The 12,760-nt window shown below is 40.7% G+C and overlaps 1 protein-coding gene across 2 annotated transcripts in view; it reads right to left on the bottom strand.

The window, feature by feature from the left end:
• Window positions 1-12,760, bottom strand: part of aff2 (AF4/FMR2 family, member 2) — a 261,030-nt gene that overhangs the window by 19,143 nt on the left and 229,127 nt on the right. For both annotated transcript variants that reach the window (XM_053631672.1, XM_053631673.1), the window contains exons 10-12: window positions 4,770-4,932; window positions 1,818-2,876; window positions 732-847 (exon numbers count right to left, since the gene is read on the bottom strand). In XM_053631672.1, the coding sequence (XP_053487647.1) occupies window positions 732-847; window positions 1,818-2,876; window positions 4,770-4,932 (1,338 nt within the window). The remainder of the gene's footprint in view (window positions 1-731; window positions 848-1,817; window positions 2,877-4,769; window positions 4,933-12,760) is intronic.

Here is a 12,760-nt window from a genome sequence, read left to right as displayed (position 1 = left end):
TGATGCTGTCTGAGCTGAACTGATTTAAAACCCAGCGGGAAGGTGATATCATTAAAAAGTCCCCGAGGTGCTCAGTGCTTCCCGTAACGAGCATTAGCGCAGGCTACTATTTTAGCCTGGAGCTGCTTATCACATTGTTGGGATCTGCAACAATTAGTCATGTCTCATGACAGTGGACACTAGCAGACAGACAGGACGCCCCCACGACCTCTGTTATGAGCGTGTCTTTGGCGGGTGCATGTCCGCTCTGGAATTAATTGAATATCTAAAATTAGGGCAAGCTGGTGCGGTCATGTCAGAGTTCTATTATGATCATTCAAAGAGACAAAGGAAAATGGAATTAAAGCTGGGTATAGGAACTGACCTGCTGTAATTCACAGAATACAGGAGTAAGGTAAGGGACTCAGCCGAGCTAGCACTAGCACATCTTAGGTAGTTGAATGCAAAAGGGCTAAACACTTGAAGGCTTGATGATACAAATGTTAAAGAGATAAAATTGTATGATTTCTTCATAGGAATGTTATAGCCCCCCCCCCCCCCCCCCCGCCCCCCTTCAGTTTATTCCAGTAAACAGACTGCACTTTTTAATATAGAGAAAAAAGTACTTCCAAGAATCCTGAGAAAGTAAAATCCACCCAAATGGTCACTTATCACATCAGGGCTTTCATGCAGCATGAATCAATAAAGTGTAATAGTGTATTTAGTTTGTGTCAAGGGGCTTAAATACTTACTCTTTTGTGTTGGAGACTTTGTGGTTGTGGATGGGAGAGATACAAGGAGGGAGGAGCAGGGCCTCTTTCTCCAGTTTTAACTTCTTCGTCCCACTCAACACCTCACAATGATCTGACTGCAGGTACAAAAGACACATTTGTTCATTTTACCTTTGCGTTTTATTTATACACTCTCTGCACTTACTGTATAAATGAGATCTCTAACCTAATTAGATTAGATCTATAACCTAATCTAATCTGACCTACAGTCGAGTACAAAAATCCCTCTCGGGATTATAGGTGAAAAAATTATACTTCTATCCAATGTTCATTTAAGGCGATTTGAATAGGTTTTTTTTCTTTTCTTTTTTAACAAGAGATATCACAAACAATCTTACAACAATCTTACAGTATCCTTCCTATCCTCCCAATCCTATGATTTCCTTACAAGTATTCTTTTATTGGAACGAAAATGTACATTTATTTATGCAAATGAGGCCTTGTCTAAGTAAATATGCATAAAATTGTATACTTTATATTTTTGTAGGTATAACAAGCCCTAAAACTGAAATACTGACCTATCATAAAGCTGGATAAGCAGACATAAAGCCTTTCCTAGCAGTGAAGTCCGTAATACAGAAGTTGCTGGCATCACAAAAGAAGAGTCCTTTTCATAATAATTTTGAAATAAGGGTGTAATTTAGGTATATAAGTGTATATATACACCAAGAAACCAAGGTATGCTTGGGTTACAAGTATTGGTCAAGGCTATAAGGAGGCTGAGCTCAATCTGTGTCCTGCACCTGGATCTGTACAAAGTAACAGAAATCCATCATGTAAATAAAGGTTTACAGAGGATGTCCAGCTGTTCTAAGCTGCTACTTTTCAGTAAAACCAACCTTTTAAGTTTTAGGACTATACTCATCGGTCTGTATTTGATAGTGGGATTATTTTACACTGGAAAAAAACATCCATGAAAAAGAAAGTAGGGGTTATAAATTCCTCACGTACCTCTATAAACTTCAGTTGTACTATTGCTATGCCAATATTGCACTAAATATAATGTGAAAGATCTTGTAAGATGTTACAAAGGGAGCGGGCACTTACCTTGTGTTTCCTCTTTGACTTGCTGGTGGGTTTCTCTGATGGAATGGAGGCGGGTGACTGCTGTCTCCTGTGCTTGAAGCTGGTCTCTCGACACTCAGCCTTGGTAGGGAGCGGCTCAGGTGGATCCTGCCCAGGAATCCGTGACAGGAGGCTGAGCTCAATCTTAACCCACAGGGACTTAATGTCCTCAAAGTCTCGCAGTGGTGACAGCAGCTCATTCTGTACCATGGAGATGGGGGAGAACAGGGGCTCCTCCAGCAGGTCAGTGGCAGCTGGGTCTGGTATGGAGGTACTGCTGGTGCTGGCAAGACTGCTGACACTCAGGATATTGCTGTTACAGTCCTTGGATTTAAAGTTCAGGCTGCTAGGGCCAGGGCAGGGAAGATGCACTTTTGAAAGGTCCTCAGGGTCCGAGTGGCACTCTGATGAGGACGACTCTGTTTCAATAAACTCCTTCGACTTGGGGATGATCTTACTAGGCCCTCTGTGCTTCTTCTTGTCTGGAGCTGTGCTGATAGCAGAGGTGGTGGGGGCAGCAGGTGTGGTTACTGTAGTGGATCGGGGTTCCTTTCTGGGGGCAGTCTTGCCCCCTGGGGCCTTGCCTCTAGGTTTGGGTGGTTCTAAAGGTGGAGGTTCTTTCTCCTTTGGTGTAGTGCTGGAGTTGACAGGTCTGGGCCAATTGTGCTCCTCACTGCTTGAGGACTGTTCGACTTTCTTCGGTTGTTTCTTGCCTGTGCTTCTCCTGGAAAGAGGCAGATCAACTGAAACTGGGGCCTTCACTTTGGTACCCTTACCATCAGGACCTTTCTGGCCTGTTTTAGGCTTGGCCTTTTCTCGGATGGGACTGAGCAAGGCCCGGTCTTTGGGGTCTGCTTGTGCCAGAGCTGCACTGGGCTTGCTCTTACTACAGCTTTGGTTCTCTGTAGCTTGGCCGTCCTCAGGCTGAGAGCTTCTAATTCCATGGCTTTCTGTCTGTGTGTTGGCAAGGGGCTTATTGTGAGGGTTGACTTTGTTCAACCATTTATCCAGCTGCCACTTGTTTGTTGATGGTGGTTCAGGCTTTAGAAGAAAGAAATTCCTTTGTCAATGTGTTGAGAAATCTCATCTGTTCATCATCATTTTATAACACAAGTTGTTGGACTTTCTCATAAATGCAATGCTTAGTGATAAATTAACATTGTTGAATACAAATGTAATACAATAATTGTCTCAAAACATATGCAACCAATAATTCTAATGGTCCATATCTACATGAACATCATCTGTTTCAATGGTGATTCATAAGAATGATGATTCAGTCATTTGACTTTCACAGACCAATGCATTACTAGGAAGATGCGAAGATGCGATTACAATAGGAAATCATAAAACTCCTGAATGGCAGATAAACTCAGTGGTGCATTGTCCTCAACTGTCGACTGCAAAGGAGATGATGTTTTCATCACCCATATTATCTCACATCATTTGTTTTGTTCCATTATGCTCGAAGACATGTAAAAAATCTTTCGTTTGGAACCATAAAACCTGCCTTGAATGCCTTGAGTGTAAATCACTTGGAAAAGGAAGCCAAAAAGATGAACAGGCATCCAAATGAACCATTACAACCAGAGAAGGTGGAAAATGTTGAACAGACCTTTCCATCTGATCTGTACCTGCCTTCCCACAGAAAAAAAAAAAACCTCCTTCCATGTTATTTCACATTTAAAAGCCACACTTTAAAAAAATTTTTTTTTTATCTCATCTGCTATAGATTTATGCCAAAACAAACTGCAAAATTGGAAGTTGAACAGTACAAGCAGAGATGACGAATTGACAATCATGCATGTCCACATTTTACAGGCCTCCTGGAGCATTCCTGTTAAAACACTACAACTGTGAATTGCAGCATGAAAGAAAAAAGAAATATCTCTCCAACGGGCTAAGCATTTGCAGCCTGCAGATATGGATCCCCCAGGTGGACTGCAGACAGCTATTTACTGAGGTGATGAGAATAGGGGTGTTTTTGGTGAATGCACTGAGGAAGCTCAGGGCAAGCCACGGTGGGGCAACTTTAAAGCTGCCAATTAAGCATTTAAGAGAGCTTTTCAGACATCTGGCTTTACTCCCATGCTTGGAACACGGTGGATTTTGTCTTTGCAGTAGTTCAAAGCAGGAAAAAAAACTCTTCACCTTGATCCCAGGGGCATTTCTGCTATGTTGAGTCGTCAAAATTTATGACTAATAACTTTACATCTTTACTCATTTGCCTGCTGCTTTTTATCCATAGCAACTTACAGCTGAGACAGGATACAACCTTGGCAGTTTAATGATTAAGGGCCTTGCAAATGGCCCAATAACAGCAGTTTGAACTCACCACCTTCTGACTGGTCCTAGTGCCTTCACTATTGAGACATCGCTGTCTGGTCCAACATGTTAATACACTTCTCAGAAATCAAACTGCAAATTGCATCTTCTTTCTTTCTTTTACATTTTATCCCATTTTCTCCAAAATTTGGTAAATGCCAATTCCTACTCACAAACTAGTTATCCCCTACTGAGGAGGATAAGGGTTAGCACATGACTGATAAATTAAATAATTCATTCATTCATTCAATCAATCATTCAATTTCTGTAACTGCTTTAACCAGGGTCATGGAGGACCCAGAGCCTATGCTGGAAATAATGGCATCAGGAAGTAAGACACTCATGACGGGATGCCAATTCATCTCAGGACACCATGTACACATATTCACACACTCGTTCACCACTAGGGGCAATCTCGAGTAGCCAATTTGGGTGGGTGCAAAATGCAGAACCTGGAAAAATCCATGTAAACATGGGGAGAACTCCATATAGATAGTAACCTGAGTTTGAACTGGATTGGACTGGAGACCCCGAAGCCGTGAGGCGGAAACGCTCCCTAGTGCGCCTTGAGGAACATACTGTGTTTTAATTTTTGCCTAGGGTTTATACCTCTGGTGTAGTGGCGCGGGATGCTCGGTTGCATTCGCTGTCACTGGAACTGCTCTCGCTGTCAGAGTCAGACTCAGAGCTGCTTTCTGATTCGCTGGAACTCCCAGAAGCCCCGCTGGAGTGGCCACCTGGATCACTGCTCCGTGGTGTGGGCCCTGGAAGGCTGCAAACACACATACAAATGAGCAGAACATTATTCACATGCTGTACCATTAAATACAAAAGTCTGCAACTGGGACTCACAATGAATAAATATGTTATTTGCAGAAATTTTACATCTCTGCAACATACGCCCACCATTTACATCAATGTGAACATACTGTAAAGAAGTAATGTAACATTATATTTCAGTCTTCTAAGGTCAATAGTGCCAAGAGCATGTGGAAAATATCTTACAAAATCAACTTCTGTAATACATGCAGCATATGTCAAACATGCCTCAAGCTATCGCTAAGGTCCAGCTAACCAAGAAGCTATTAGTGAATGCGTGATTTATGGCAGAAAAAGAGAAAGAGACATGGGCAGCTTGCTCCCCCACCTACTCAGTTATTATTCTATATCATCTCACTGTTCTCCACTGCCGCTCGCCATTATTTATCACTTCATGAAAGTCTGGAGATCTCTAATCTAATAAAATTCTGCATCTCGACATGTCCTCGGCCTCTGACGGCTGTGATTGCTTTACATGGGAGTTAAATGTGCTGGAGGGAAGCAAATTAAATCCCTTCCCAAAGGTCAGATTGGGCTTCTTTATTGTCAACACTTTGTTAGTGATTATATTGTGACAGAGAGATGCATCATCTCTTGCTGGGCCAATATTGCTTTGGTCTCAGGGAAAAAAATGAACTATAGTCAGTAAAATAACTGCTCTACAATGAAGAGAAGCTAGAGGGAGAGCATATTTTGCTCATTGGATTGGTTCTGGGGTGTGGTTTGAGACCATGGCTAACTCAAGAGACCAGAGAGTTTGGCAGTGTGCAGTGATGGCATCATTTTGTATCTGCCTGTGCATGTTTTACCCCTATGTTTTGCCAGAGATGGGCAAGAAAGACCCACGTTTCTGATCAAGCTGTAATATGTTAGCAGATTGTGTCAGCCAAAGCACTGCCAATGCTGGAGGCGACCAAGAAGACAGGCAAATATCTCCAGAGTATTGTCCCACAGAGCAAAGGCAGGAGGCCTAGGAATTATTTTCAAAAGGCGAAAACAACACCGAAGTGCTACAAAAACACATTGAAAAATGTGTTTCACAAAAAAAAAAAAAAAAACAACCCAGAGTGACTAATTGCTTAACCACTAATTACTTAACCACTTCTAGAAGAAAAAGAAGAATCCTTTATTTGTCACATATACTACATTACAGTACAGTGAAATTCTTATCTTCACATATGCCAGCTTGTTAGGAAGTTGGGGGTCAGAGCATGATACAGTGCCCCTGGAGCAGAGAGGGTTAAAAGCCTTGCTCAAGGGCCCATAAGTGGCAACTTGGCAGTGCTGGGGCTTGAACTGCCAACCTTTGATTAATGCCCAAGAGCCTTAACCACTGAGCCTCAGCACAACAAGTACATTCCGTATTAATGGCAGGTTTTAATATTAATAAGTTATGGATTGAACACTGGATTTGATCATATTGTTTTTGTCACTGTTTTCTAAAAGCAATAAGCTACTCCAGGGCATGCATTACAGTGATTTTATCATGGTTAAGGAGGTTTTAGGCAATCTCCTTAAACAGATATATGATAAAATTACTGTAGCGCACACCCTCAAGTGGCTCATTTCTTTCTTTATTTTATGACAGTGAATATTTAGAATATTTAAGAACCTCTGGTAACTACTTTGCGTGAAGCCGCTATACAATGAATGGGATATTTAAAAAGGAAGGCTGGGGCAACTCTGGGATTCAAAATGACAATCTCCAGATGATGCAGTGAATGCTTTTTTGTTCACTTTGTTAGCCTGTGAAAGATATTTTCAACTCTTCATTTAATGGGGTTGACCTTTGGCTGATGGCTGAAGACAAGTCGGGGGAAGTATAGAAACAAAGCCTGATAGGTTTTTCACTTGGTATTGAAGATACCATTGTTCACCTTGACCTTAAGTGCTGACCTCTGACCCACAGGCTTTCTAGCTGTCTAGCTCACATGTCTTCCACTGACAGAATTACAAGCCTAAAACATATCGGATTATGTCATCCCAATGATCCCCCAAGCCCACTCCCATGAACAAACACATACTGTTGAGCAGATAATATTTATACAATCGCTTGATGTGCTAAAAATGAATACTTTTGATTAGTAGAAAAGGAAATCCTGAAGTACATGTATATAAACATAAAATACTGCATAATATCTAGCTTTAACTTTAGCATACTTGTTTTCATCCTTTTTAAAACGTCATTTCTGACTAGTCTGCAATAACACGCCAAAATCAAACGATCTTATTAAATGTTTACATGTTCGGTGCAAGTGTGCCGTCTCTTCTGCAAAGACTAGTCATCCTGCCAAGGCATTCTGTTATAACACACTCAATCTGTCCTGAGTGACGTGGTGTATCAACCATTAATCAACAGCATACGCAGCAGATCCTGAAGATCTGCAGTGCATATAGTATAACAAGTAAATAAAGTAGCATCATTCATAATTGCAGCTAGTCCTCGAACAGCATGAAGTGCTAGAAACAGAACTCCAGGACAAAGGGAATGTTCAGTGTTGAGTTATCTACACAGCTTAAATTTTTACATTGGTGGCTTAGTGGTTAGTACATTTGCCTCGCACCTCCAGGATCGGGGGTTCGAATCCCGCCTCCGCCCTGTGTGTGTGGAGTTTGCTTGTTCTCTCCGTGCTCCGGGGGTTTCCTCCGGGTACTCCGGTTTCATTTCCCAGTCCAAATGCATGCGTTGTAGATTGTGGCATTTCCAAATTGCCCATAGTGTATGAATGTGTGTGCGATTGTGCCCTGCAATGGGTTGGTATCCCTTCCAGGCTCCCCTGCAACCCTGTGTAGGGATAAGCGGTATGGAAAATGGACGGATGACTTGGTCATAGTCCTTATCCTTTTCTAAAAAAAAGTGTCTGATGTAACACATTGTTTTTTTGCACCCTTGAACAAAAGTCAGCGGTGTTCTCACATCGTACACATAACGCCATTTTCATTCAAGTCATTTTGCATGCATACAGCTGAACTCTGTGACACTTCGAACTCGGAGTTACACAGCACCAGAAACAACAATGCAAAAATGATAACATACAAGTATATATTCACAACCCCAAACACGCAACACTTGAATAATTCATGGGAAAGCAAAAGCTTACACGCACTTACACACACACACAAATCTACTGGGCATAATAACGTCTGAATGCTGTCAAAGCACTTATTAACTTTAAGTAAGCAGGAAAGCTGCGAAATTATGCCGCTGATCATCAGATTTTCTTCCTTTAAAACACCCCACTGCTTAGAATGCACTGATGTAGTCACTGCAGAAACCAAATGATTCCAAGCGTTCAATAAACTCTCCAATAAATAAATTATGCAGTGACATTAGAACTATTTATTGCAGAAATATTCAGTGATTCGTAATGAAGCAATTTTACAGGACATATCATATAGGAAAAAGAGAGAAATACAAGCCTAAGCACACAGAGGCAGAGTAAGTGTGTGGGCGATATGGCAGAAATATCATTTAGTGAACAGTGGACTAGTTCAACAAAGACTTCATATTAAACCCATAATGAACTTTCTTTTACTTTCACACTATCCGTTGTTACCCGGATGAGGACGGGTTCCCTTCGGAGTCTGGTTCCTCTCAAGGTTTCTTCCTCACATCATCTTAGGGAGTTTTTCCTCACCACCGTCACCACCGGCTCGCTCAATAGGGATAAATTCACACACTTAAAATCTGTATCCTGTGTTTATATATTTCTGTAAAGCTGCTTTGAAACAGTGACCATTGTTAAAAGCGCCATACAAATACAATGGAATCGAATCATTTCACAATACAGGATGACAACTTCTTGATATGATACACTATAGTATAAAGTCTATCTATCTATCTCTGTATGTTTGTTTGTTTTTTTCTGCTGAGGTTTTGCCAAAAAAGTGCCAACAAGGTCTAGAATAGGTTCAGAGATTTTTCTCCAGGATTTATACAAATTAAATCATTTTATGAAGAAAAGGAGGGAGCTTAAACAATTGGTGTGAAAGAACCTATTTTTATGTCTATACTTTTTACAGTGAGTACGATACGAAAAACGATATAAAATATCACTGACATCTGACAATGGCATTTAGGATAATATTTATTTTTATTTATAAGATGAGTCAATCGATGTACGAATCTGGTATGACTGACAACTGTGTAGGTGTTTTGAACTCTCTGATAACCTCCTGACTCCTATCCTGACTTGCTTTTAGTGCTTTTAAAATGCAACTCTCTTGCTTTCTATCAAGGGAACTGTAGAATGTTTTGAGTTTGTTACGGTGAAATACGATCCCACATTAGACAAGTACTGTATACAATAAGTATATTAACACCAGTTTAACTCTATGTATGAAATCTTTGGCTTAGACATTTTGACCAAGAGAACAAATTAAGCTTAAAACAAAATATATTTCTACCACTTTACAACTAATATTAATGGTAGTGATTATTAGAAAGTGATTAAATATGCTGTGCTCAGATGTGTTCAAGCAGATCAACAATGGAAAAAAAAAATGCTGGCCACGTGGAACTGTTTCACAATTTCTATAAGGGATATTAGACAAGCCATGAAAAAAAAAAAGAACATTTTCAAAATGTTTTGTGGAGTGATACCAATACAGATACTGAAACCTTGAGTATCAGCTGATATTGAAATATTTTTTCTTTAAAAACCAAGCTTTAAAATGTTTTTTTTTGATATCACTGATATCACTAAAAGTAAAGGTTAGGTTAAAAGTATGTCACTTAAAAATATCAGAAAAATACATAGCTAAATACATAATATAAAGTATTGTCAGATGTCTAAGGTGGCTGCTGTTGCAAGTAAAAGCTTTTATTAAAAAAGAACAACACTTCCAAATCCTGAAGGCAAGACTCTAGTCAAAAAACAGGCAGAGAATCAGATGATCGGCAAACAGACTACAAACCAGAATCTTGAAACTAGGAAACCAGAACAAGATCATGAACCGGAATATCATGAGCTGTAAACGAAGAGTTGTTACAGTACCTCAGGCAGTAAACAGTGAACAATACTTCGCGGTGAGTGTGACTTTATTGTCTGATTATATAGAATGTGAGTGTGATTGAGTCCAAGTGTGCATGCTCAGTAATCTGGAGATCATGACAGTGATGATTGTGTGTGAGTCGGGAAGTGTAGTCCCGGTTGGCCATGTTAGTAGGCCACGGTGTGTTCTGGGAATCTGGCGTTGACATGACAAGTATACTGTAAGTAGTAAGATAAATCCTAACACAAAAATACAATCAAGTCTACTGTAAATCTTTCCCCAACTAAACATCCTTAAGAGCATCCACAAACTTGACATGATAGCAGCTCCAATGTTTTCTACGCTAAATGCAAGTATGGCCACTTGGTTGCTTGATTTCCTCACTAACAGGTCACAGTGAGTAAGGGCCAATAGTAGCCTCTCGGGTCCAATAACTACATCTATTGGCTCCCCTCAGGGATGTGTACTTTCTCATCTCCTCTACATGCTTTACACCGATGAGTGTCGTAGTCAATTTGAGAACCGGTACATTCTGAAGTCTGCTGAGGACACGATGGTGGTAAGTTTAGTTGGTTGGTGAGGAGAGAGATCACGGGCCCATTGTTGATTACTTTACAAATTGGTGTCAGGAGGCTGGTCTACTTCTGAATGCTGATAAAACCAAGGATATGAGTATTGATTTTAGGCGTAATCAGGCAGCGGTGTCATTCACTACTATCGATAATCATCCGATTGAATTGGTTGAACGTTACAAGTATTTAGGCACGATAAGTGATAATAAATTAAAATCTGCAGAGAATACTGATAGACTGAGTAAGATGCTCGTTAACAAGAATGAAGTTCAGGTGCAGGTGGTCATGTGACATGGTTGTGTGGTGCAGTGGCTGCTGGGAACTGTAGTCCAGAGTTCCTTCTCTGATATTACTTGACAGCTTCTTTGAAAGTCAAAAAAAAAAATTAAATAAATAATTAATGCACTGGCAAAAGTTGTACATAACTGTAGCAAAGTACTGGGTGTGGAATTGCCTGGGTTGCCAGATTTATCTAATATGCAGGAGAATAAGTAAGCCAAACAAATTATATCTGACACATCTCACCCCCTTCAAGATTCAGTTCAGACCCTCCCTTCAGGATCTTTATATAGGGTCCCCTTAGCTAAGTCAAAACAGACTCAAATTTTCGTTCGTTCCATATGCTATAAATTTGCTCAATTTAAATACGAAAAAGTAGTTATAGTTTTAAAGTTTGTATTGTAATGTATTATTGATGTCGTGTATTTGTCCGTCATTGTACTACTTTAACGCTGTTTCACTACAAGCAATTCTCATAAATTTCAGGCTATAATTGTTACAAGATCGGTTTAAATGAATTCTTTTGCCTATGTTTTGCTAGTATTGGACTGATACTGATCCTGAGTATCAGATCTGTGCCACCTCTAGTACTATGTAATGTTTTTTTGTTTACAGTATCCTGCATTTTTACCCCACCTTCCTTCCTCGCACAGGACTACGCATTATTCCTCTTCAAGGTTGGAACGTCTGCTGCTGAACTGACAGCTTCGGAAACCTACTCGCATCGACTCTTGACTTTCTTCCCCTATATACACTGATACCATAATCTTAGATCAATGCGCCTGAAAGCTACGAATGAGGAGGTGAGAAAGCCCCCAGGCCCAGCTTGGAAAAATAAGGATGAGTCCAAGCAGCCAGAAGAGCCCCGGCATCAGGGAGTAAGCACTCAGTTAGAGCGAGTCATTAAATCTGGGCTCATCCAGATATTCAGTCAAGCGGGAGGGCTTTAGTGTCCCTGTTGATTCAGAAATACGGGCGAAGGCCTCCTGTCTTACTCGGCTGGCTCATTCCGTATTTGTTTGCAGCTTCTAATTATTTAAACATCTATCAGAGACAAGGTGCCTCAGGCGACCCTGAGCAGCCTCCCCATTAGCATTCGGCTATCTTCTCGTATCCAAGGGCAGAGCTGGCGTCTTATTATTTTTTTCTTCTCCTTTCTCCCAGTCCACCCTTCAGTGAAGTTTAATACTTAATTATAGATGAATGAATTCTGCAGTCGTCTCAGCAGGCTCAGACCCGGGCCGAAGCTCAGAAGTCTACGTTTGATTTGATTCCCTTCTGACAGACAAGTCTGGTTTGACACACTTCCAGCCTGGACAGCAAGCAGCCAGACCTCCACATGGTACACCACTGGTGTTTTCATGAGCCTTGAATTTAAGATGAGTTAGCATGAGAATGCATAAAAATTAAATGATAAAGAAAAGTCACAGGAAAGGCTATGTGTGCTTGTACATAAACAAAAAAAAGAAGATGAGAAGCAGGATGTCTGACCACACTGTGCACGTATTTATGAGTCTTGAAAGAAAAGAGGAGAGCACAAGACGGCGTGAGAGAGAGAGAGAGAGAGAGAGAGAGAGAGAGAGAGAGAAAGATCGAGACTATGCTGGAGGGGTGTCATCTATAATTTAGCTGTCCTCACTCAGCGCGGCACTTTATTAAATGATCTTCAGCATGCGCCGTACTACATTATTTTTATAAATCACCCCAAAGAATAACATCTCCAAAATAATCACCACAGCTTTCCTCGGCCCCTAAATCTATTACAGCCTTTAATTGATTAAATCATCAGCCCTTTTTCACGAAGAACGTGTAGCAGTCGCTGCTAGGGTCGCCTCTGTATGAAGGTAAAATCCCATTTACACAGCCTGTTCCGGAATTGAGCGAGTTAACAAAAAAAGACACTTTTAACCTACAAAAAAGTCATTCACATAAATA

The sequence above is a fragment of the Ictalurus furcatus genome, chromosome 8 (assembly GCF_023375685.1).
Source record: "Ictalurus furcatus strain D&B chromosome 8, Billie_1.0, whole genome shotgun sequence".
Taxonomy (NCBI): Eukaryota; Metazoa; Chordata; class Actinopteri; order Siluriformes; family Ictaluridae; genus Ictalurus; species Ictalurus furcatus.
The sequence above is the reverse complement of the archived record's forward strand: the minus strand, read 5'-3'. Positions and strand labels throughout refer to the sequence as shown.